The sequence below is a fragment of the Eumetopias jubatus genome, unplaced genomic scaffold (assembly GCF_037043125.1).
Source record: "Eumetopias jubatus isolate StellerSeaLion01/CBP00866 unplaced genomic scaffold, mEumJub1_p1.0 scaffold_9, whole genome shotgun sequence".
Taxonomy (NCBI): domain Eukaryota; kingdom Metazoa; phylum Chordata; class Mammalia; order Carnivora; family Otariidae; genus Eumetopias; species Eumetopias jubatus.
In genome coordinates, this window is record NW_028274815.1 from 36,266,556 (window position 1) to 36,293,116 (window position 26,561).

At 40.4% G+C, this 26,561-nt stretch overlaps 2 protein-coding genes and 1 pseudogene across 4 annotated transcripts in view; 2 read left to right on the plus strand and 1 right to left on the minus strand.

Moving 5' to 3' along the window:
- The window catches only part of BUB1 (BUB1 mitotic checkpoint serine/threonine kinase), a 45,394-nt gene extending 21,024 nt beyond the window's left edge, over positions 1-24,370 (minus strand). The window contains exons 1-15 of the mRNA XM_028117228.2: positions 24,298-24,370; positions 20,392-20,451; positions 20,175-20,313; positions 18,911-19,107; positions 16,809-16,852; positions 16,109-16,209; positions 14,134-14,186; positions 13,856-14,040; positions 12,261-12,412; positions 6,852-7,111; positions 4,990-5,048; positions 3,574-3,702; positions 3,368-3,478; positions 1,376-1,475; positions 43-124 (exon numbers count right to left, since the gene is read on the minus strand). Of these exons, the coding sequence (XP_027973029.1) occupies positions 43-124; positions 1,376-1,475; positions 3,368-3,478; positions 3,574-3,702; positions 4,990-5,048; positions 6,852-7,111; positions 12,261-12,412; positions 13,856-14,040; positions 14,134-14,186; positions 16,109-16,209; positions 16,809-16,852; positions 18,911-19,107; positions 20,175-20,313; positions 20,392-20,451; positions 24,298-24,323 (1,698 nt within the window). The 5' untranslated portion in view covers positions 24,324-24,370. The remainder of the gene's footprint in view (positions 1-42; positions 125-1,375; positions 1,476-3,367; positions 3,479-3,573; positions 3,703-4,989; positions 5,049-6,851; positions 7,112-12,260; positions 12,413-13,855; positions 14,041-14,133; positions 14,187-16,108; positions 16,210-16,808; positions 16,853-18,910; positions 19,108-20,174; positions 20,314-20,391; positions 20,452-24,297) is intronic.
- LOC114219670 (nucleoside diphosphate kinase D, mitochondrial pseudogene) lies at positions 2,181-2,965 on the plus strand (annotated as a pseudogene).
- Positions 24,371-24,566: 196 nt separating the features above from the next.
- ACOXL (acyl-CoA oxidase like) overlaps positions 24,567-26,561 on the plus strand; it is a 354,745-nt gene continuing 352,750 nt past the window's right edge. For all 3 annotated transcript variants that reach the window (XM_028117110.2, XM_028117111.2, XM_028117112.1), the window contains exon 1: positions 24,567-25,006. The gene's annotated coding sequence lies outside the window, so the exon portion shown is untranslated. The remainder of the gene's footprint in view (positions 25,007-26,561) is intronic.

Here is a 26,561-nt window from a genome sequence, read left to right on the forward strand (position 1 = left end):
GCTGCAAGACCCATTTCATGGATGAAGCAATGATTTACTTACATTGGGTTTTGAAGGAAATTTGCTTATAGAGCGTTCTCCAAAGGTCCTGGCTCCTGCAGGTTTATTTTTAGGCTGTGGTAATCTAAGGAAAGATTTGTAAAATTATAAATTGTAAAATATGCTAAAGGAAATACTACCACTTAAGTGAGACTGTTAGAAATATTCTTCACTTGGGGCGCCTGGGTGGCTCAGTTGTTAAGCGTCTGCCTTCGGCTCAGGTCATTGTCCCAGGGTCCTGGGATGGAGCCCCGCATAAGGCTCCCTGCTTGGTGGGAAGCTTGCTTCTCCCTCTCCCACTCCCCTGCTTGTGTTCCCTCTCTCGCTGTGTCTCTGTCTGTCAAATAAATAAATAAAATCTTAAAAAAAAAAATATTCTTCACTTATCCTATTTAATTAACATTTACATAAACATTCCTTACTTTTACAGTAGTTGTAGGAAAACTGAGTGCAAATGGAATTAACTTGACTATGTATATAAAAATAAATTTATAGTAACTTAAGAGAGGGTGAAAAAATATAAAATCTCTACTACACTGAGTTATAAATTTTAGGAATAAAAAAAGATGAAGGGCCATGGCCAATAGAATATCATGGATGGCATACATTTTATTTCTTATCTCTAGGACTAGGTTTAGCTATGGAATTTCCCTGAGAGCTGATCAGACTGTTTCCTTTCTACTTCAATATGAATCTCTTCTACACTACGATACTCTTTAATTCATACTGATACCTCTCTTTCCATGGTTTAAACTGTAAACTGATAATTCCTGGGGATACCCACTCTACTCCCACATCTGGCTCCCTAATGTAATGTCTTTCAGCTTAAAACATCTCTCTGCAACATGACCCGATATAAGTCACTTCCTTTTCTGTAGCAATCCTGCAAATATAAACAGAGCCTGTATGGACACCTGTACTGGTAAACTCATTCACACCTAATACAATTTCAAATTTATAGAATCCCTCATTTCTATCATTTGTAACCACACTGTTTTCCTGGCAACACATGCTTTTGCTATGGGAGGTCCGCTTTCCTGTAACTTGTGTGTAATAATGCAGGTCTAGAGAACTTGAGCAACAATCTTCCTGTCACGTGGTTAAAATGCTCCCCAGCAGCAGAGCTCGTGCAGGGACCCAGACCATTTTAGTCAGCAGGCCACATTTTCTCCCCACCTTGAGTCCCAGAGGAAGCTCTGCAGCATTTCATGTCACTGGGAGAACAAATATCTCCCCTGACCCACCATACCTCTTTTCCTCCAACACTGGAGGAAAAACTGGCTGGCTGTTTCTTCGGGTGGACATGGGATAAAGCAATAACTCAATGTTTCTTTACCCGTAATTTTCTTTGTTTCCATCTTCGAACACAGGAAAAGCAGATGACAAAGAAGAGATGATCTTATTGACTCCCCAAGCCCCAGAAGACCTTGCATTTTCTGCATTGGAGTAAAAAGTAGCATTTTATTAGTGTATTAGGAAAAAACATTATACTTGATGCTAAACTTCACCTACAAATAAGAAAATGAAGTAACAGCTTACAGAAAAGAACGGACACATTTTTCAAATGCAAAATGCATTATCAGTAGAGGAATCAGAATAATTTAAAAGGCACACAAGTAAGTCACTTTGTAGTGTGATGAAGTGACCTAACCATGGTCACAGGGTTTAACATTTAGGCCTCCAGGTCTTGAGTTCCTGCCACATGCAAAGCGCAGTGTTCATCATTCTCCTAAAACACTGATCTTGTCACCTCACTGAAAAAAGCTCTCTGTGGCCTTGTTTCCCATTTCCTATAAGAAAAAATTAACCTGTTAACTTTATATTCCAAGGCCTCCTGAGTCTAATGATCCTATTTATCTTTATCACGATCTCTCTGGCTTCCAGCATAAAACCCAGGACTGTAAACAAATGTGGGCTTTTCACGATCTCTCTGGCTTCCAGCATAAAACCCAGGACTGTAAACAAATGTGGGCTTTAACACTCCACCCATGCCATTCCTCAACGGGGCAAGGCTCAAGTCACACCTCAAGTGTTCAGGTTTTCCTGGCCATCCCTTACTCACCAGGACTTTGTCCTTCTGTAGCACTTATTTTTAAGAAACAAATCTATGGGCTCGTGCTCTTTCTGTGCTCAGCCAGCGGCCCTCGGGCCGAGGGTCATGGGTGGCCTCTTGGGGCGCGTGGCGCTGCCGGGGCTGCTGAGCGGCCCACGGGCCCCAAGCCCGAGCCTGCTCGCACGCCCCAGCTCGGGAGGGTCCTCCTGGACCCGGGAGCGGACCCTGGTTGTAGTGAAGCCAGATGGGGTGCAGCGGCGGCTTGCTGGGGATGTGATCCAGCGCTTTGAGAGGAGGGGCTTCAAGGTGGTGGGGATGAAGATGCTGCAGGCGCCAGAGAGAGTCCTTGCTGAGCACTACCATGACCTGCAGAGGAAGCCCTTCTACCCAGCCCTCATCAGCTACATGACCTCCGGCCCCGTGGTGGCCATGGTCTGGGAAGGCCCCAACGTGGTCTGCTCCTCAAGGGCCATGGTAGGACACACCAACTCAGCTGAGGCTGCCCCTGGCACCATCAGGGGGGACTTCAGCATCCACATCAGCAGGAACATCATCCATGCCAGCGACTCCGTGGAGGGGGCCCAGAGGGAGATCCAGCTATGGTTTCAGAGCAGTGAGCTGGTGGACTGGGCAGACGAAGGCCACCAGAGAAGCATCTACCCACCCTGAGCACTCAGGCTGCCTTCAGCTACCCCAGCAGCCCCCCAGGATCAACTACCTCTGTCGTCCAGAACTTGAGCCCACACCCACGGTCCTCCCTTCTGTCCCAGACCACCTCCCTGTCCACCTTCTGCCCCACCCCAGCCCAGAGGGGTTGAGCAACCAACTTTATGTGCCTTTTAGTATCCTAAGCCAATAAGAAATCGGACCAAATCCTTTCTGTACCAAAGTGCCAGATAACCTTTGGGGCATCTCCAAAAGTGTGTAGTGTAACCTCCCTTCCCCCAAAGGGGTGGGACATTAAAATTCGCTGTGTTGTGTAGGGGGGTGGATCGTTTATTATAGTTTCTGCCATCTCTGAGGTAGGACTTTATGCAAAGTTGTAAGAGTTTGAGAGAACAAATAAAGCTTACTCTCACACACCAAAAAAAAAAAAAAAGAAACAAATCTATGACATAAACTGAGTACCTTTTCAAACACTGTTGTACTTTTTATTTCACTACCTTTCTGGGGCAAGCTAACCAAGGGAAGGGCAACTTCTTGTATAATCCTTGATATTTCCTATAGCAACCACCCACAATGCCTGCACTTAGTAGTGTTTAAATAAATGATTACTTTGAAACTGGGCCTCAAACGCATCTTCATTTTGATCTAGAGATGTCCATTCATCTTTGTCATCAGAAATATCAGGAAGTGTAGGAGCCTGAAACATATTCATGATGAAACCTTAGAAGAATAAAAAGAGTCACTGTAAACATGATTGCAAAAGTGCTTTCATTAATTTGTTGCCAGATGCTACACATTCAAACCAAAGGCTTTACCTAGGGCTTCCTTTGTGTGCACAGTGGGTGATGGCTGCACCCTGGATGGAGTCGCCTGAACCATTCCCAGCGACGTGTTTGGAGTTGTGTGAAAAGAACCTGTGTTAACAACCTTATGTGTTTCAGACCCTATAGAAGAAATGGGGCAAAATGCATTACCAGTAGAGGAATCAGAATAATTTAAAAGGCACACAAATTAAGAAAATTACAATTAGAACACTTTATTATTGCTGATAATTATCACTAAGGACTTCTGTTATTACAGTGCTTGCATCATTTTCATTCTTATTTTTATAACAGTCCCACGAGGTAGCTAAGGTAGAATTATCCTCTTACGGAAAAGGAAATCAAAGTTCAAAGAGATCAAGTGGCTTGGTCTAAGATCACTATCAAATTAGCAGGTTGTCATAAATAGCACCCTTCACTCCACTATATCCCAAAAAACACATGTTAATAGTCACACCGTGAATCTTAAGACTGGCTTTCCATCTTACTCAGCTGGAATCCAGACAATGGCATCCAAGGCCCCACAAAACCTGGGCCATTTTCACCCAGACCTCATCTTCCTCCTTCTCCAATTCACTCTAGCCACCTGGGCCTCTTTGCTGTGCTTAGAAGCCATCAGGGATAGTCCCCTCGGGGCTCTGTACCTGCTCTTCCCTTCACCTGCAACAGGCTGTCCAAGCTAGCTGTATGGGTACCTCCCGCCTTTGAGACTTTATCCAAAATATCACTTTCCTTGGGAGCACCTTTCCCCATCACCCCTGAAACTTCAATCCCCTTCCACCCAACACTTTCATTCCCTCTCTGCTCGTGTGGGGGTTTTGTCCTTTCTGTTCCTGACTGCATCCCTAACTGCCTAGAATGGTGCCTGGCGTCTAGCAAGTGCGCAGGAAGTGTTGGTTAAATGCAGGGGTTGCTGGCTGATTCAAGCAGTTTGGCTCCCCACTAAACTGTCACTGGAGAGAGTGCCAAAGTCACATGGGGGGAGCGAATGAATATTCAATGTATCTTATTTTGTTCATAAAACTTACCTTCAACACAAATGCCTCTAACAAAGTAGTACCTAAGAGAAGTACAATACTCCTAGTTCAACTTTTAATTCCCTTTCCTACCTCATAATGCACTAAAGACGACTCTTGTTTTTGATAAAGCTGCTGAGAAATTTAATAAAAAAGGTTTCAAAAATCAAGTTTCCAAAGGATTCTAATTACTAAGATGTGACCGGGAAGTGGATTTCTACCTTTACTTGAGATGGTCTGGGGCTTATCTAACCCCTAAATTCTAAGAATAGGAAAGCAAACACCCAAGTTCACCCAAGGCTTCATGAGCCTCGGCCACCAAACAGATCTCTCAGTGACCTGCAGGAGTCTGGGCAAGCAGGTCAGAGACAAATTAATTATAATTAAACATCACCTTCTTTTATCTCGGCTCCACTCTGTGGCTTGAATTCATGAGTACTTTTAGTCACACATCTGAAAGAGAAATCTCTTGAGACACACTAACTCTCCAAAAAGAACAGTAAATCAGTCAGCAATTACAAGCTTATTCTTAAAATACAGATGGAAGTGCTTAGGTCTATAGTGTAAGTAAATACAATGTTTTATTTTTTCTTTCATTTCCTTTTGAGGTAAAGGCCAGCTACTACATGTTGGCTTGACACAGCGGGCCTGTATTTTAACATCATGATGATCATTCCTATGCACGGTAGGGCAGGATAATGGCCTTTAAGTCAGATGATCCCATTTATTACATAGGCTCAAGGACTCACACCTGGGTCCAGGCCTGGGTGCCCAATGCAGCTAGCCAGTCATGCTGTGGGAAGCACTGGTGTATTTTAGCTGCATGGGCCACTTCTCGTTTGATGAGTCAAGAGCCACAGAGCATGGTTCTTCAGACGTGAAAGGTTATCAAGAAATTTTAAAAATGGCACATAAGATATTTATATCATAGTTGTTTTTTTTTTTAAGTCCAGTCATGATAATGGACCTCATCTGTCGATTTAACAGTGCTAGAATTCCCTCAGCAGGGACCACGTTAGGATGTAAAGTAAAAAGTACAATACACTTAATTTTACAAATCCCCACCCAACTGTCTTAAAAACATGAGTTTTTCTTTGAGATTCCAGACAAAGGCACCTTTTCTCTGCCATGGTAAGCTTCCCCAGCTAGTGAGAGTACCAAGGGGGTCCATTTGGTCCCTTGCCTGGGCCAGGGTCAGGGTCCCTCTGAGGTGCTTCGGACTGAGATCTAAATGTTCATTGGATTAACGAGTTTCAGAGTTTTATAGGGACAGCTGTGTCTGGCTCCTCCACCCTCATGACTCCATCTCTGGGGGCGATTGGAAACTCAGCATCTCTTTGGGACTGTCACCGCTCTCTTGTTTTTATCATTTTATAATTGCATTAGCAGTGAAGAATGAAGTCATAGCCCCCAGTGACACAAAAGTTCTTTTTTTACATATATACAGGACAACACAGGACACAGGTCTGAATTATTATCCTAACCTGAGTGAAAAAGCATTTTCAATCTTATTTTCAGGAGAAATCACTGGTAAAAGTTAATCTTGGATATTGAGAAGAACCAGTACTCATGAACCATAATCTATGCTAAGGAGTTTAGCCCAAGGGGAGGGTGCAAGTTACACCGGAGCTCTCATTTTTTCTAACGGATTAATAAAATTGCTCTATGCAAAGACAGCGTGCCAAAGTCACCGAAGATAAAAATTTAAACAAAGCAAGTTACTGTGGCATTAATTTTCATTTCTGAAATCCAGGAAAATCCCTCAAAATTGGGGAAAAAAAACCCTCCACAGCAGCATACAGATAAGATCTTGGCATATTGTGTAATGGATATTGAATCCCAAATTGCTCCTGATGAAGACAGAAGGATTATGAGAACACGTGCCAAGAAACTGTCTGGATGGTAATAATCACTCCGTGTATTCAGTCAAAGCCAGCAAGAAAGGCAATTTCAGTTCAATAGCTGTGTATTTTCCAGTTACAAAAAAAGTGTTGCATTTCAGTATACTGGAAATTTTTAACTCAAGGGAGAAATATGAAATGAAACAAATCCCCTAAAAGAAAAATAGAGTAATAAGTCTGAAAGATTTGGGGCTATTTTGGTAACTTGGTTTTTCAACAACATGCCCATCTAAAAATTATTTTAAAAAGAGGAATCCTTTATCTTTTACATACGGTTCTCGACAATGCAGAACATGTAAAGGAGCTCATGATGCCATTCAGGTCACTATCGTCTCTAGGACAACTTTTGTCTTACCTGTCATCTTTTCTGACCACTGTAAACATGGAGTCTGTCCCTGGCTGGGCTGCCAAAGGAAGAGGAGGAGGTATACTCTGGTTGATGGCCGGGGACACCAAAGCGGCAGTGACAACATCTGCCACAGGAGGAACAACAGGAGTTGTCTCTCTGGGTTTCTCTCCCATGTTCTTTAAGGTCTGATGATTGATGGCCGGAAGAGACGGAGTTCTCAGTTCCTGCTGGGAGCCTACACTTGGCCCCATACATTCTGGATTAACCTTTCATGTTAAGCAAACAAACAAACAAACCAAATAACATACCACAGCCAATTAAGTCCAGAATATTACTAATTAGGTACTACAGCTTTTCAAAGAATGGCATCTATCTTCTTCAGTAGCCTCCTTTCCCCTTGAGGCATCCCCACCCCCCTTCAGGTATTCTGAAATAAACAGCCAACAACAACAGAAGACCACTTTACCTGATGGATGCTTTTGTAGCTTCTTAACCACAGATAGAACTGGCAGCTCATACTCCTAACCACTGCAATAACCAGCCCCTACAGTTTTATCAGTATTTAAGATCTTATTTCTCTTAATTTTGAGAGAGGACCAACAAATCAATGGCATCAAATGCTCATAATGGTATTCCTTCCATTAAAATATACCTGGTTGCCATTTTCTCTCGAATGAACAGGAAATGTGAATATAAATTGCAATAATAGCTGCCACAAAAGCACAGCTCACAATGGGAAGGTTAACAAGCTCTTAACCTGAAACCTTTGTTTTTCTATTCCCATGGACTTAGACTAACTATACACTCTTATGTTAAAAAGTTAAAGGACACAAAAGTTAATTCCTCACCATAAAAAAGTATTTTCACAAATTGTTAAGAAAAGCACCAAATACCTAGGGCAAGAGTAGTTATTTCACAAAAGACAAAATAAAGAAAGTTCATCTTCACTAGCTATCAAAAAAAGTAATTAGAAATGACCTATACCACTTTCTCACTACCAAAGATTAAAAAGAATCATAATATTCAATTCTGAAGAAATGTTTTGAAAAAGAACAATCAGACTTCCTAAAACAGATATCAAAACTTACAACAAAGCTATGGTAAATATACAATATGGACTGATCAAGAAGAAACCTATTAACCAAAACAAAGGTACAGACATTTTAGAAACTGATCTTGTATATTAAAAATTAGTATGCAATAAAGATATTTTTCATCAATGGGGAAAGGCTGAGTTGTTAATAAATGATTTAGGGGCAACTGGCAGTGCATTTGGGGAATACATCCTTATGCTATCACAACACACAAAAGTAAGTCCCATACAAGGAGGCTTTTGGTTAGACAGTGGCTTAAACATGTGCTTTATCATCTACTCCCTCCAAAACCTCACCAAAAGGACAAGAAAGAAATTCTAACACCTAAAACAGCAGGTGAAGACTGATGTGTGGAAAAGTTCAGACATTTAGATACATCTCAGAATGGAAGTGAAAGTGGAGCTGAAAGCAGGAACACCAAAAAAAATTCTGGGGGAACGGGATTTCCCTCTAGAACATTGGGCGCCAAATTATCACCTAAGTGTGAGGGTAGAAGAAAGATGCTTTTAAACATGCAAAAGATCTCAAAAAATTAATCCCTCATATGTGCTTTAAAAAAAAAAAAAAGAAAAAGGTCTTTAGGGGCGCCTAGGTGGTTCAGTAGGTGAAGCATGTGCCTTCGGCTCAGGTCATGATCCCGGGGTCCTGGGATCGAGCTCTGCATCGGGCTCCTTGCTCAGCAGGGAGCCTGCTTCTCTCCCTGCCCATGCTCTCTCTCTGTCAAATAAATAAATAAAAGCTTTGGAAAAAAAAAATCTCTTTGAGGCTGTGTGCCACCAAAATGGGGATGTTAAAAGGAAACAATGCCATGGGAACTAGAAAATCAGCAGGGACACACTACTGGAGAGGAGTAAGGGGAGGACAGCTTCCTTGGAGGCCAGCCTGGAGGCAGAAAGGCAGCTCTGGGAGTCACGTGGCCAAGAGAAGTGAAACAAGAGCACATCTGATGCACTTGAACATAATGAAAACATTATTTCTAGATTCTTCAAGTGTTTATAGAGAAATAACTGATAAGTATGTACCACACAAATATAGTAAAAGAATATAATGAAAATTATTTTAACAATTTCTTGGATCTAGGGAAAACATAAGTTATATAAGAAAGGAAATCCAACTACATAAGGAAAATAGGGGGACGCCTGGGTGGCTCAGTCGGTTAAGCATCTGCCTTCAGCTCAGGTCATGATCCCGGGTCCTGGGATCGAGCCCGGCGTCAGGCTCCCTCTCCCTCTGATCCTCTTCCCTGCTTGTCCTCTCTCTGTCTCAAATAAATAAATAAAATCTTAAAAAGAAAAAGTATGTAATGATCCAGTAGAAAAATGAACAAAGTCCATCAGTCAATTAAAAAAAGACATACAGCCACTGAATGTATTGTTAAAAGTCCAAAATCACCTGTGATTAGAAAAAATGCATCAGATGGTTGCAAATATTTAGGATAGCTAATGTTAGCCAAGTGTATAAAAGAAACACATACTTTTATTCACTATTATGTGAGTGTAAAATGGTAAATTTTTGGAGGGCAGATGGGCAGAATTTTTTTTTTTTAAGATTTTATTTATTTATTTGACAGAGAGAGAGACACAGCGAGAGAGGGAACACAAGCAGGGGGAGTGGGAGAGGGAGAAGCAGGCTTCCCGCAGAGCAGGGAGCCCGATGCGGGGCTCGATCCCAGGACCCTGGGATCATGACCTGAGCTGAAGGCAGACGCTTAACAACTGAGCCACCCAGGTGCCCCAAGATGGGCAGAATTTTAAGTGCACAAACTTCAGCAGCAATTCTACTTTTGTGTATCTTTCTTAGAGAAATAATGTCAAATGTACAAGAATGTTCACTGCAGCATGGTTTGTAACAGTTTTCACATGATAGACGCCCTTCCTAAAAGGTAGGAGAGAAGACTATGCTGTTATTAAAGTGAGTTAGAGGGCGCCTGGGTGGCTCAGTTGGTTCAGCGACTGCCTTCGGCTCAGGTCATGATCCTGGAGTCCCGGGATCGAGTCCCGCATTGGGCTCCCTGTTCAGCAGGGAGTCTGCTTCTCCCTCTGACCCTCCCCCCTCCCTCTCATGTTCTCTCTCTCTCAAATAAATAAATAAATAAAAATAAATAAAGTGAGTTAGACCTCTATGTAATAACAAGGAAAGGTCTGTAAGATGGGTTAGGTAGCAAAAGCAGAAAGTAAGTCTTATTTATACAGAAACATCAATTGTATACATATTTATGTGTTTATGCACAGTAAAGTTCTGGAAAATGCAAACTACAATAGTTAGCAATGAAAGAGGGCATTCATTTACATTCATATAACTATACACACACATGCATATATAGATATATATACATCTTTCCACTGCTTTTATAAAATCATATGGTCATGCATTTTTATAATTTTCAAAATATGTAAGAAATTAAGGTGTTATTAGACAGTTACATGTACAAGAAGAATGAAACTGGACCACTTTCCAACACCATAAACAAAAATAGACTCAAAACGGATTAAAGACCTAAATGTGATACCTAAAACCATAAAAGTCCTAGAATGGAACATAGGCAGTAATTTCTCTGACATTGGTCACAGCAACATTTTTCTAGATGTCTCCCGAGGCAAGGGAAACATGAAGCAAAAATAAACTGTTGGGACTACATCATAATAAAAAGTTTTACACAGCAAAGGAAACCATAACAAAACAAAAAGGCAACCTACTGGGAGAAGGTATTTGCAAATGATATATCCAATAAGGGGTTAATAGCCAAAATAAAGAACTTCTACAACTCAACACCAGAAAAACCAAACAATTGGATTAAAAAATGGGTAAAAGACCTGAGTAGTCATTTTTCCAAAGAAAACTTACAGATGCCCAACAGACACATGAAAAGATGTTCAACATCACTCATCATCAGGGAAATGTAAATCAAAACTATAATGAGATATCACTTCATACCTGTCAGATTGGCTAGTATCAAAAAGAGAGGAAATATAAGTGTTGGCCAGGATGTGGAGAAAGGGACCCTCATGCACTGCTGGTGGGAATGCAAATTGGTATAGCCACTGGGGAAAACAGTATGGAGGTTCCTCAAAAGATTAAAAATAGAAATAACATATGGACCAGTAATCCCACTACTGGGTATTTATTCAAAGAAAACAAAAACACTAATTTGAGAGAGATATATATGTATACATATGTATATATGTAATGGAACGTTATGCAGGCATAAAAAAGGATCAGATCATGTCATTTGCAACACGTATGGACCTAGAGGATTCTGCGTTAAGTGAAATAAATCAGATTGAGAAAGACAAATACCATATAATTTCACTCATATGTGGAATTTAAAAACCAAAACAAATGAATAAACAAACAAAAAGCAGAATCAGAGCTATAAATACAGAAAACTGACTTATGGTTGCTATGGTGACAGATGGTAGCTACACTTGTGGGGAACACAGCATAACATGTAGATAAACTGATTCACTATGTTGCACACCCAAAACTAATGTAACGTTGTGTGTCAACTATACTCAAATTAAAAAAAAAAAAAAGGAAAGAGAAAGAAAAAGAAAGGATATACGCCTGGAATGCATCAGGAAGGAAGACAGATGCAGCAAGTTTTACTAAAAGAATAAAGGGGTGAGAAAACTTTTGGGGTGATGTATATGTTCACAATCTTGATTGTGAAGGTAGTTTTATGAGTGTATATGCGTGTCAAAACTTAGCCAATTTTATAATTTTGATCCAAGTAATTTATTATATTTCACGTATACTTCTATAAAGCTCATAAATAAAAAGAAAAAAAAATCTGAAAAAGAAGAAATTAAGGTGTTTATCTTCATTGTATCCTGTATCACAGATAGACATATACTATGTGAAAGTTTAAGCAACCATTATGTAGCTTAAATTTATTCTCAATCTATCCCATTCATTAATAATTTTAAGAAAATACATGGGTCTAACAATTTCATCACCTCTCACCCTCTTCCAACATGAAACAATAGCAAACAAAACATATCTAGATGATGAATTAATGAAATAATTATATTCAAATTCTCATTATAAAATAGTTACTGTCCAAAAAAAATTTTCAAAGACCATATATATGAATACGTAAAAATATGTACATATACACACATATAAAAAACATACACAATCTGTAATTTCCTTTTCTCATTTTACACTTTGAATATCTGTTTGCAATTGCAAAAATCTGGAATGCTAGTAGCTACATTAGCATCAGAATTAAGTCTAAAAATATGGCCCAGAAAGGAGCAAGTGCAAACAAAAATCAGTGTCACTGGGCATGGGAAGCACTCAGCGAAGAGCACACACATACCTCAGACCTTTCCTGGAAAACAGGCAAGTTCTCCTGTGACGTCTCCACCACCTGGTGCAACTTCTTATGAAGTTCATCCATTTTCTGTTTTAATAGTTGTTCTTCGAAAGCATTTGCTTCTTTTCTTTTCATATAATGTTTATCTTCATTTACTTTAGGAAAGAGAACATGGTTTCCATGCAAAGTTTAAATTCAGGTCATCAGGGGAATACACAAAAAATGAGTGAAAGTTTACCTTTAGGATGGCAATTTTTTACTAGTCTTTTCCATGTATTTTAGGTTATTAGAACTGAAAGGTGTATTACCTCTTAATTATAATTTTTACCTGCCTTCAGAATGATTACTTGTAGGTTCAGGGCATGTAGGTTATAAAAACCTACATATTGATCAAGAAAAATATTTGGTAATAGCACAGTATGATATCAATCACTTCTAAAACAGTCGTGATCCTGCAAATCATTTGAAATTGGAACACTTTAGGGCGCCTGGGTGGCTCAGTCGTTAAGTGTCTGCCTTTGGCTCAGGTCATGATCCCAAGGTCCTGGGATCGAGCCCCACATCGGGCTCCCTACTCGGCGGGAAGCCTGCTTCTCCCTCTCCCACTCCCCCTGCTTGTGTTCCTGCTCTCGCTATCTTTCTCTCTGTCAAATAAATAAATAAAATATTAAAAAAAAAAAAAAGAAAATGGAACACTTTAAAAGATCTAAATCTCCAGGTGCTTTCTAAGAAGAACTAGGAGTCGAATGCACTGAAATTTCAGTGCATCACGTGCATGGCAGTTAGTGCCACCTGCAGTGACGCTTAACGTGACCACATCACATGCAAATTGAATCCTCTGGCTAAGACCTTAGGTCACAGTGTGTGAGAGAAAAATGCGTCTGTGCATGACACAAAATGGGAGTGTTAACTGCCTATTTTCTCAGTTGTTGAACAAATGAGAAATGATAAACCAAAAAAAGGCCAACAGAGCGCTATCGTCCAAACAGCTTAAATGGTGTGAACGCCCTGAGTGAACAAAGGTTCACTTTCCTCGCTCACGTCCGCCTTGTTACCATGGAGATATGCACATATATTGGTGTTAACATGCATGGTTTTCCTGTGAGGAACGAAACATGACCTGCTAGATAGCCGTAAATGACAGGGCATTTTCATCAGAGGGCTCCATCTCAATGTCTCCTTTGTTGTACTTGCAGATTTTAGAAAATCTCTTCTCAACTCTGACTTAACCCTTTCACAGCACAAATAACTGACTTACCGGTTTAAAAGTACTATATACAGAAGTTCAAACCCATACAGGTAATATTTAAAAGCTTAAAACATCACTAAAAGCGAAGGCAACATTGGCCTATCTACTTTATCTATGTCAGCACTGTTTCAACTCTGAGCTTTGGTGTCAGGACATCAGTTGAGTCCCTGGACACATGTGGCTGCTACACTTGATTTAACAAAGATTTCTAGTCTTTTCATAGATGAGCTAGAGACGTTTTTACAGATTCTTTCAGCTTAGTCAATCACCATCTTTAAAAAGGTAGTTTACTCAAAGGTTATTATTTTCAGTGACATAAGAGCATCTCAAATCATAAGAGTGCAAGTACCCCACTGTTCATGCTTTCTCCGTTGATTGTATTTCTGGGCTCTCAGCTCTTCAAAGGAAAATTCTGATTCTCCACGAATAAGCTTCTCCTTACAATACATAATAACCTGCTGAACATCAGCTCTGGCTGCTGAAGATGCTTGTGCAGAATATTCTGATTTAGAAATCATGATCACCCTTTGTTCCCTATAATGGGGGAAAATGTATTATTTACCACAGTGTAATAAAACAGCTCTCGAAGGAAACTAAGTAATAGATTATTGCACAGGTTATACTTGCTTTTTTGACTCTTTATCACAAGCTGAAGATACCACCCCAGAAACTTCTGAGCCCTAAAAAGAAAGAAAAGGAACATAAATACTCACTTAACTGAAAAGAAACTGTCACCCAAAGTATTTCACAAAACATATGAAAGCATTGGAGGGGTTTCTTAATCATCACCTAGATTTATTCATTTTTTATTTTTAAAAGATTTTATTTACCTATTCATTTGAGAGAGAGAAAGAGAGCTCCAGCGAGCAAGCACAGGGAGAGCGATGAAGGGAGAGGATCCCAAGGAGACTCTGTGCCGAGCCTGGAGCCCGACTTTTCACAACACTGAGATCATGACCTGCACTAGAACCGAGAGTCAGGCACTCAACTGACTGAGCCACTCAGGTGCCCCAATCATCACCTAGATTTATAGGTGTTCGTTAAAGTTATGATTAATTTAATTATAACCAATTAATTATATTAATTATTGATTAACCTTATAACTTTTGTAACTAAAGAGTCCAATAAGAAAGTGATTTAAAAAAATATCTACTTAGGGGGTACCTGGAGGGCTCAGTCTGTTAAGCATCCGACTCTTGATTTTGGCTCAGGTTATGATCTCAATGTTGTGAGAGCAGCCCTGTGTCGGGTTCCACACTGGGCATGGAACCTACTTTAGATTTTCTCTCCCTCTGCCTCTGCTCCTTCCCCCTCCTGGAAAAATTTCTACTTGGCAGTAGAGAAGAGCATTATTTCCCTCCAACGATAGACTAGGAGCTGGGTCAGAGTGCCTATGTTTATGGGATTAATATTCTAAAATTCTACATTAATAAAAAAAATCAAAAATTTTCTTCTGGTACCATTCTATCCTCAGGAGTTCCTACACAAATATTTACTGAATATCTCATACATGTCGTGTCTTGAGCTAGGTCCTGGAAATGTGACCATAAATAAGATCCATCTCTGCTGTTTAAAAATTTACATAGTTGGGTCAATAGGAAGCAATCAGACTGGCAAACGTGTAGAATGTAAAATGAGATAGTCTGAGTTTCTATCAAGGTGAGAAATGCATATTCCACGTCTAGGAATGTGTGACATTAATAAAACTTGCACACATGCACTAAGAACAGAGGCATTTCCATTGGATTGAGCTGAAAGGAGGTCCTTAGCAAACTGAAAGAGCAAACTGTACCATGAAGAGGATAGATGTTGGAAAACAAAGCTGAGGGAAGCAAAGACTTGAGCAGAAGAAATCTCAACAGGGCAAAACTCTCAAGGAGGATGAAGGACAAGCAAAGCGGAAGACCATTTTTCCCAACTGTGATGGCAGGGAGGGTGCAGTTCCATTTACTGGTCAGTGGCAGAAAACTGACAGATGTCATCTAAGGGCTTTTGTTGTCTCATGAAAATACTATTTTTGCCAGCTCCTGAAGAAGAGGTTAATGACTTCCAGGTCCCAAGTTTGAGGAAAGTAAAGAGAAGCTTAAAATCACTATCATGTGGCATTAGAGAGTGAAATGGGACACATAAGAAATACATAAAATATAGAGTGAACCAGGAAACTGGAAACATAATTTCTGAGGAGGAGGAAAGCCCTGGCTGAGGTGATAGGCACCATCAATCCAAGCTCCTGAGTTTTAAGCAGGGCTCAGGAGCCTCCAGGTGGATATTATCCAGTGTAGGAAGGATTCCTGGCCTGTGTGAGGGAGGCTGGTGGACAAAGGAGGGGAGAAACTGCTGGGGAGGAAGTGAAGACAGAAGGTTATATTATAGTGGGAGGCCCTAAGTCAGATAAACACAGGAAGTGAAGACCAGACAGTAACTTACTTAAATTTAATGTCTGAGGTGAGCAGTGGTAGATGACGACAGGTAGCTGACAGAGAGGTTAGAGTCATAGGAACAAGGTCAAACAAATGAGACGTCGAAGTGGATATGAAAGGCAGCTGGATGACCGTTCAAAGTCATTCCCGGTTTCCATATAACCCACGAATGTTATTATTACCTGATTCTTAGAAATGCAGGCTGAGTTATTTCCTGGATTTGATTTTGACGTCGTCATTTGGTTTAAAATCTGAGCATTATGGAGAGGTTCTGGGGTTCTAGCTATGGGGGGAAAAAGGATGAAATAAAGAGAAACAAGGGTAAAACCATATTAAATAAAATTATTACAAATACATTCCCCAGGTCTTTCAGTAAGTAGCATAAGAAATAAATCAACTCATTGACTACTGTCTCAGAAAATGTAACTAAAACTCCTTTTAGATAAGAGAAATATTATAGAGATAATTTAAACAACAGGATGGAATAGTTGATGCTTATTGCTGAAATGTAATCTTTATTTCTAAAAAAAAAATGACAACATTTCTTCAAAAGTTGCATTAAACACATTTGATTCAATTCAGAATAGATGGACTTGAGAGTAAGTCTTGTTCTCTATTTTGGGCAATTTTGATTTTTTTAAGTCCCAAAAATATAATGAAATCAAGTTTTCTTGTGGGTTTGCTTTTTTAAATTGCTATGACACAACTCTGCGGTGGGATTTTTGCTAGGCATTATTACCAGGGTGCCTTCCCCATTACCTAAGACAATACAGTCAATAAATACTGGATGAATCTTTTTTTTTTTTCCAGGGGAGAAAAAGGCAGTGTAAATCAGAGACTACATTATTAACAACTTAGACATTTTAGAAAGCATTATTTTACCTTGAGTTGGCAAATGCGTTTCAGTAAGGCGTGCCTGGAATAACCTGAATGACAGGAGTGAAAGCATCAATAATAGATTACAAACTTAGTTTAATACGTATTCGTATTAAAGCGAAAACCAAATCTATCTATCTAGATCGATCTCAACCAATCAAGGCAACTTATCACAAGCTAGAGAAGACTGAGATCAAGAGAGAATGTCAAGTTGAATTTTAGAATTGCTTCAAGATTAAAAAAAAAAAAATTCTGGGATTTTCTTCATACCCAATATACTACATTAGAAAAACTCCCCCCTTTGCCTGGTTTATGTCATATTTCTCAAACTCACATAACAAACGTACCCTCTTCCTCTGTGTATCAAGTCTGCAAATGTTACAACATGGGGTGCTTGAGCTCCCTATCTTAGGCATTCTACACATCTGGAATGTAATGAGCATAGTATTTAGAAGAAAGAAGTCCAAAACTTAGACCACCAATCCAAAAGGCAGATATATTATTGTTTATGCTGTGAGAACTTTTTAAATATGTCATTTCATGACACCTTTACACACCAACTCACCTGCCAAGTAATATGCAACTTCCAAATCTGACATTTTTGGGTGATGTGAGCAAGAGTGTATAGTATAAAAAGACTAAAAACGTACAACCAAATGCCAAATCTTGTGACTCTTAATTCAAACAAACCACCAGTTTAAAAAACAAACAAAAACACAATGCTTTACATGATGAGGAATGACTGAAAATTAGAGGATATTAAGGAATTATAGTTAAAATTTGTTAGGTGTGAAAATGGCATTAAGGTTCTGTAAAAAAAAATCACTTGTTAGAGATGTTTATGTGTTTGGGTTAAAATATTTTGTTGTCTTGGATTTGCCTTAAATTCTTCAGCATAGAAAAAAACATGGTCAAATGTTAATAATTATTAAAAGTAGGTGATAGGTAAATGGGAGGTTCATTATACTAATTTTTCTTTTTTTTAACCCATGCTTAAAAATTCTCATAATAAAGTTTAAAAAAAAAAATGAGCACTGTAGCAAAGTGGAAAACAATGAGCATATTAAATGCTGGCAAGGGAAACAGTGAGATAAGTTATTTCATATGCTGCTAGAGAGCGGGCCAGCAAAAAACTGGTATAAACTTTTGAGCAGGGAATGTGGTTCCATGTACCACAAAACTTAAAAACTCTTCACACACCCTTTGACTAGATAGTTTCAATTCTGAGAATCTACGAGAAGGAACAAGATAAAATAGGAAAAAATTGGGAGATAACTCTATGATAAAGGAAAAAGACCGTGACACAAAGCTGCAGGTATATGAAAGCATGCCTGTAAATCCTATATAACAAGCAGAGAAAAATATGCCAAACTACAATGCCAGGTTTCTTCTGCTTCTTTAGTTTTCTGTATTTTCAAAATTTCCTAAATGAGGTATATTTAATCACAGAAAAAAAACAAAAGTTGTGAAAGAGTTATTCATGAAGATATTCACTATGTTGTTCTCTATAAAAATCAAAATGCTGAAAATATCTTAAATGTTGATTTAGAGAACACTTCAATTATGACATAACTCTGGGACAGATTTCACACCTTGCTTTATAAGTAGTAGAAAAGTTCCTAATTTCTTAGGGGCAGTATAAAGCTCAGTATACATAACAGACCTACAGTATGATTTACTCTTAAAACACACAAATACAAGGACACACACACACAGGCGTAGGAAAAGACACTGGAAGGCAATGCACCAAAATGTTGACCGTAATATTTCTGGGCAATTTTCTTTTCTTTATACTATTCTGTATTATCCACATTTTCACAATGAGAAGGATTTTCCATACAGATTAATAATAGAAGATTTTTAAGAGCAAACACGACATTTCCAAGTACGGAATACCATGTAGAGTTGTTTTTTTAAGATTTTATTTATTTATTTGAGAGAGATCGAGGGTGAGCACGAGCAGGGGGAGGCACAGAGGGAGAAGCAGACTCCCCGCCGAGCACGGACGCAGGGCTCGATCCCACGATCCAGGGATCACGACCGGAGCCAAAGGCAGCCGCTCAACCGACCGCGTCACCCCGGCGCCCAGAGTTTTGTTTTCAGACTACCTGTAGTGTTGCTGCAGCAGCTCTCGCGGTTCCGCCTGGTTTTGAAGCCCTCTCCGAAAAACGGCACTGGCATGCTGCAGCTCTCCCCGGCCTTCCAGATGCCCCGCCCAGGCGACATACAGAGGAGATGACGTGGTCCCGATCCCGTGGTTGTACAGGAACTCAAAGAACTGATGAAGGTCGCTGTTGTACTGAGCCTACAGAAGCCCAAGGCAAACAGATATAAGAACAAAGGAATTGCTGGTCTAGGTATGGCCCAGAGCCCAGCCACCTTCCATGTTCAGTCTTCATGGAGGCTTCAGGCTATACTGTCAGGGGAAGGCTTGTGCGGCTCTCTGACAGCAAACCTAAAAATTAAGCTTATTTCTTTCCTTGACATTCAATGTCCCCGAAATTGCCCACACTAATTCCCAGGATAGTGACTTCCATAAATGACTCATGATGTAAGTATTACGGTTGTCTTAATCGGAGCCTGCTCAAGTGCCATAGGGTGCCTCAAATCATAGTATCCTGTAATTTAGTGAACAAATCCGTCTTAACCTGATACACTCATGATTACTAGAACTCCTGCCCCCAAAGCCTTCATTTCAAGACTGAAGAGCCCCAACCTTTGAATGCCTAACCTGAGGCAGCCTTTTCCTTTTAGCGTTAAATTTAGTTCCCGAGGGTTAATATTTTAATTATTCACAATGAATTTACTTTACTCCCAGGAACCCTCTGAATACCTGGCAGTCCCTGCTTATCCTTCCATCTCCACACCCCTCTCATTCAACAAACCTTTTAATTTAATGGTTTCTATCTCATGTCCTAACACTTATAGACTTGATAGAGGAGGAGGGTTTTAAAATTAAATTACTGACTGCAATACAGAAGCCAAAAGCTTCCAAAATACACATCTCTGGCCATACAACTTTTAAAAAATTTATGACTGGAAACAGGAATTAAAATAAGACAGTCTAGGGGCGCCTGGGTGGCTCAGTCGTTAAGCATCTGCCTTCAGCTCAGGTCATGATCCCAGGGTCCTGGGATCGAGCCCCGCATCGGGCTCCCTGCTCCGTGGGAAGCCTGCTTCTCCCTCTCCCACTCCCTCTGTTTGTGTTCCCTCTCTCACTGTGTCTCTGTCAAATAAATAAATAAAATCTTAAAAATAAATACATAAAATTAAAATTAAATAAGGCAGTCTAAAATGATCTTAAAATCTGGGGAAACAAGCAGAAGTACAATAGGATTACAGATTTGATTATACATCTGAAAGTATACTTACAAATTTTAAACAATAATTGATGAATCTTGGGTCATTGTGGTATTTCTTCTTATCCAAAAATTCCTTCATTAAATGTTCTAATAATGTTGTCAAGTATTCCTTATTCTCAGGAAAGTTCTCTTCTACCCACTGCATGTAACTAGAAAAGTATGGATAATATTAATTTTCATGGCAGCATATAGTTTGTTTAAAGGAAAAAAATAAACTAAATGCTAACCTTTCCCATTCACCAAGTGGGTCATCACCCTTGTAGCTCTGCATATGGGCTTCAAACATTCTAGAACAGAGAAAAATATGCACATGACTTATTAGGGATGATTCCTAAAAGCAAAAGATATATTTTATTTTATGATTCTCATTTACACACCTTAAAATGGAAATCTCAAATACCAGCTCAAAGGCTATATTAAAAATGGAAAGATTATTCACTTAGAAGTGGTCAGAAAACTCAGACGCAGTTATTTTTCCAGAAGAAAGCAAGACCCAAGCCCCTGAAGTTAGCCCTTATGTAAGAGGCAGCTGGAAGAGGGTCCCAGGCTCTATCCCTAAGAATCTCCTTCTCCTGTCACTGATGCCCAATGTCACTACCATCCTGAGGGGCAATGTCCACCAGTTGTTATTCCTCAAATGGTGGGACCCCTCCCCTTGCTGCTCAGAAGCTTGGCTGAGACTTGGCTGGGAGACCTGAAGGGGGCTTGTGAGTGGGCGTGGGAGAGTAGGATACCACCAGTCAGGTCTCCACATAGTTTGCTTTCTGGGCCTCAATGCAACACTGCGTCCCTGACAAAGAACACATAATGGCAATGTTCATAAATCAGCCACTATGGCTCCCTCTGCTTGCTGCTACTTCCGCATTCCCAAGCACAGCTTAAAAAAAAAAAAAAAAAAAAAAAATCAGCCAAGTGAAGAAAAGTTCTTTAAGGGCGCTGAGGTGCTAGGGGAGCAAACGAACAAATAAACAAACAGAAACATGTGAAATAAAGTCAGGTGACATTCAGCACTTAGGGAAAAAAAGCAAAACAAAACAAAATGGGAAATGAGGTAAGAGTGTGACAAGAGTTACAATTTTTAGATAGAGTGGTCAGGGAAGGCCATTCTCCCTGAGGGGGTGACACTTGATCAGTGCCAGAGAGCCATGAAGCTATTTAGGTGTGCTGAGCTAGAAGGGTGGGGTGACAACATGTAATGTGTATTTAAAACATCCATTCTGGCCCTTCAAGCAAAGGGGATGGGGAATGGGAACAGAAGTGGGAAACCAGTTAGGGAGCTACAACAGTCCCAGGGGGTGGTGAGCTGGACCAGGGTGGGAACAGTGCAAGCAAGGAATTTGGGGTGTTTTGGAGAAAGAAACAATGGGACTTGCCTATGGGATTGCTTATGGGTATGAGAGAGTCAAGCTAAGAAAGACTTCAGGTTTTCTATCAGAGAGGTTACACAGATTACAGGATTTGAAAGCAATACTTTCTCCTGGCTATCTATCTGTATACCAATGAAATCAATGTTTCTTATGACTCAAAATCTAGAAGCCACAAAAGCTCAATAAAGTAAACTATTTATAAATAAAAAGCTTCTACATATCAAATAAACACATCAAGCAGAGTCAAAAGAGAAATGATAAATTGGTATAAAAAAGCAGAGCTTTTAGAAATTGGGGGGGAAACAATAAAAAAAAAGTAAAAGGCATTCCAAAGGAAAATACTCAACCTCTTATAAGAGAAATTCACTCATTCAGATACAATTTCTCACCTACCAGATTGGCAAAACTAAGAAAATGTGGCAACGGTGTATAGATGAAGCAGTGGGAAACAGGCACTCTCACATCTTGCTTGCAGGTGAGAGTGCTCTGGATCCCTAAGGGAACTGGTAATATCTGCCAAAATTACAGATGGATCTACTTTTTTTTTAAATTAACATACAATGTATTATTTGTTTGAGAGGTACAGGTCTGTGATTCATCAATCTTACACAATTCACAGCGCTCACCATAGCACATACCCTCCCCAATGTCCCTCACCCAGCCACCCCATCCCTCCCTCCCCTCTCCACTCCAGCAACCCTCAGTTTGTTTCCTGAGATTGAGAGTCTCTTATGGTCTCTTTCCCTCTCTGGTTTTGTCTTGTTTCATTTTTTCCTCCCTTCTCCTATGATCCTGTCTTGTTTCTGAAATTCCTCATATCAGTGAGATCTTATGATAATTGTCTTTCTCTGATTGAGTTATTTCGCTTAGCATAATGCCCTCTAGTTTCATCCATGTCATTGCAAATGGCAAGATTTAATTTTTTCGATGGCTGCATAATATTCCAGTGTGTGTGTGTATACATCCATTCATCTGTTGATGGACATCTAGTCTCTTTCCATAGTTTGGCTATTGTGGACATTGCGGCTATAAACATCGGGAGGCACGTGACCCTTCAGATCACGACATTTGTATCTTTGGCGTAAATATCCAGTAGTGCAATGGCTGGGTGGTAGGGTAGCTCTATTTTCAACTTTCTGAGGAAACTCCATGCTGTTTTAGATGGATCTACTTTTGATCTAGCAAATCCACTTCTGGGAATCTAGAAAACATATATTTGTCTACGTGCCAAATGCCACACATACAAGATTTTTCACTGCAGCTCTATTTGTGAAAGACTGTCAATAACCCAAAGATCCATAAATAGGAGACTCTTTAGATTATGGTACATGAAATATGCAGTTGTAAAATAGATTGAGAAAGAGCTCTATACACTGATAAAGATCTCCACGGATACTGTTAAACAAAAAAAGCTACACTTTACAAGACATAAAGGCAGGAATTGTACATCCATATACGTATACATCCATTGATATACACACATATATGCATGCCTATATAGACATACTAATGTAATATTACAATAGAAATATATCTGCAAAAATAAACATTTGAAAAATAAATTAGAAAAATGGTTCCCTATCAGGGATTGGGAGAGTAGACAGGCACAATAAATCTCAGTGAATACTTTTTTAAAAACCAAATAAATGATTACTTATTTTTTAAAATGAAAAAGTAATTACTTTTAAATTTTAATTTCCTTCTCATGCCTCATAGGTGCTCCCCCAAAATATATGTAACTAGGCTGCCCCAAATAAACATTTCACATTCCAATAACAACCACATTTCCTAGTAAAATGGCCTGAATACACTTTGTAAATGAATACTAAAAACATCCAGTCCACTGGAGCAAATTAGTCTTTACAAAGTCAAAATAAGGTCAGAAATACCTGATTTCCCTTTTAAAATGGGGGAAAACAGGCTTCTAAAAGTGAAATAGTTTGCTGGCTAGAGAAGCCTTAAAGCAAACAGGTTTTTGCTTTGGCTGTACTTAATGATCTTGGTCTTCTGATCCCCAAGAGACTAAATTACCCTGGTGCTGATAAAACTAACCAGTTTTACTTCCTGTCACATATGACTGAACTTTTAAAATGCTTTTGAAACAATCTAGATAAATCACCTAAAGTCATAAAGCAAAGGTGTGGGAATGTAAGAAATCGTTAGCAGGTCAACCTAAATGACAATAAGCGTATCTTTTTTGTTAAGTTCACGTTATTCCAAAAAAATAAAGTTCAGGTTATTCAAAGACTTTTTTCAAATCGACTGTGGGATTATGGGTAAGAGCTATTTTAAGTTCTCTCCCTACTGTAGATTTTTTTTTTTTTTAATTAAGTGGCTTTGAAAGTTTCTCATGAATCCTACACGCAAGGCTTAGGGTTTTTGTTAGGTTAGACTTTTTTCTCCCACGGCGACGATCTGCCCAGAGCGGATTCCTTACAGAGATGAACCGAGAGCTCCGAGGGCCTCACGATTGGCCAAATACCCCTAAACTGCCACCGTGGTCGCAGCGGACAGCGCCAGCTACACGGTCGGGTGTCCTTTCCACGACCCACGAGTGGCCCACAGCCTGGCTGGGTAGGAGTGAGGGCGGGGAGGAAACACACCAAAGCCACGGAAAGGGGCGGGAGAGGCAAAAGGAGGCAGGACTGCGGCCGGCCCGGGCGGGGACCTGCAGACCCCGAATCCTAGGTACCCCAGCCCCCTCCTCGGTCCACAGCCGGAGCCTGCGCCCCCGCCTCGCCCCCACCCCACCAGACCGACACTTACTGAAAGACATTTTCCGGGTTATCCATGGCGAGAAGACGCGGGCCAACAGCAACCCAGCCGCGCCGCCGGCGAGAAGCCGCTACCGATTTGAATCTCCCGCGCAGCCGCACTCGGTGCAACGGGCGCCTGGCCATTGGCCTCGGCTATAGACCGGCTGGCCAATCGCCGGGGCCGTTGCCGGGAGACATTTGTCCCGCCTTCCCCGGCTCACCGCTAGTTCCTCCCACTTGCCCCGCAGTCTTCAGTCAAACCGTAAGCTCCCCGCCCGCTAAGTGCCGGCTGGATTTTGAAGTACCGCGCGGAGAGGGAGCCCTAGAATTTTGGCTTAGTGACTACAATGTGAAGGCACGTCGGTAGACACTTCAGGGCTGGTTATGTAGATGATATATGGCATATGAAGATGATGGGTTAATACTCTCGCAGACTTCTGGGCTTGATTTAACTCATCTGAAAAGCTGTGTGGGTGCCCCAGAGCGGAGGAGGGCTCAAGGTCCTGGGGGCTGTTCCTACATCCAAATGGCAATTAAAATAAGAATGGAAGAGTTTGATAGATTGTAGAATGCCAACAAGGAAACTTTCAACATCTTCCGTGGAACTAGGAGCTCTGGAGACCCAAGTTCTCAGGAGTTATAAATGAAGAGACCTCTTTGTGAAGGAGTCCAGATGTCTGAGAAGAAATATGTAATATGCTGATGCTTCCTGCCTAAAAGTGAGTTGGAAAAGAATCAACCTAGTGTTCTCTGCCCCTTCGACTTTAATGACTTCCCATTCTACCTCTCCAGGCTGTTCCAAAAGTCACATAACAATGCAGTAAAATACAAAGAGTTATTAATGCGATTACCTTCCTTTTGCAGAAACTGTGTGGGTGTTTGATCTCTTAAGGCCCTTAAAAAATAGCAGCTTTTGGAAATCCTGATGCTCTCAGTCCAGGATTCCTTCCAGAGTGTTGACCAATTTGAATATACACAAGAATCTGATTTGTAGTACTTAAACCAGAGAGGGTGCTCACTCTGAGGTCTTTAGACAAATGTTAGGTTTTGCTAACCATCACAGAAATTGACAGATTGTTGCACTCATTGAGGTTTTCAGCCTGTGTCTGATAGTGGCTCTGTCATCAATTAAGAAATGTTGATTGGGCATCCATCATATGCCAGATGTCACTGGATTTATATCTAATTACAGCCTTGTCTAACTCAAACAGATCCTTCCTTAAGAAGCTAGTGGCTTTGTCTGGGAGATGAAGATGCAGTCATAGAAAACTATTTAAAGGTGGTATACACATGTATTACATGCCGTATTAATGTTCAGATTATCTGTTAGGAGATCCAGAGGATGGAGGGGAAATGGGGCCTGTCTGTCACATAAAACTTCATGAGGATGGTGGAGCTTGAATTGGGCCTTGAAGGGGGTTGGATCTCTCCCTTACTATCTTAGCATTTTTTAAATAAGTGGCTTTGAAAGTTTCTCATGACACCTGCGCACAAGGTTTAGGTTTTTTGTTGGGTTAGACTTTTTTCTTCTGTAGTGGTGATCTGCCCAGGGCAGAATCTATTACAAAGAATAAAGAAGAGCTCTGGGGAATTACCACATTAGCCATAGCCCAGTGGAGGAGGCCAGGGTGTCAGGGAAGAGTGCCAGCTACACGGCCTGGGATCCTTTCTTCCACTCAGGAGTGGCTCACAGCCTAGCTGGGGGTGGGGTGAGATGGGGACAAACTCCAAAGCCAAGGGAAGGAGCAGAAGGGGCCAAAGGAGACAGGACTGGGGGAGAGCATGGAGGAGGTCATTCTTGGTGTAAACTGAAGGATCACCCTGGAGAACTCCTGTTAATGAGTAGTGGAGGTTCTTTTTGAAAGACTGGTTTGATAGTTTGATGTCAAATCTTGAGTGCTAAATTAAGGAGTTTGTACTTCATCATGATAGTAATTGGGTCTTTGGGGAACAGCAGGTCTAGTTATGTGTAAAGTACACCTTTTCTGCTTCAGGGGCAGGAATGTGCAGTTACAACTTTCTCTTTCTTTAAAACTCTAATTTATCTGCTAATTTCAATATTAAATCACTATGTAAATTGACTAACAGATTCTCTAAATTTTTAGGAAGGCCAATAGATAAAGTCTTTTTCTTTGGGTTTTCAGTGACTTGTTATTTCAGTATCATAATCTCCAAAGTTACTGGAGGAGGGACGGCAGGCCACATCAGGGGAGGAGCTCCAACTTCAACTTTCCCAAGGAGCAGCAAGTGGGCAAATGATTCAAACTCTTTTTT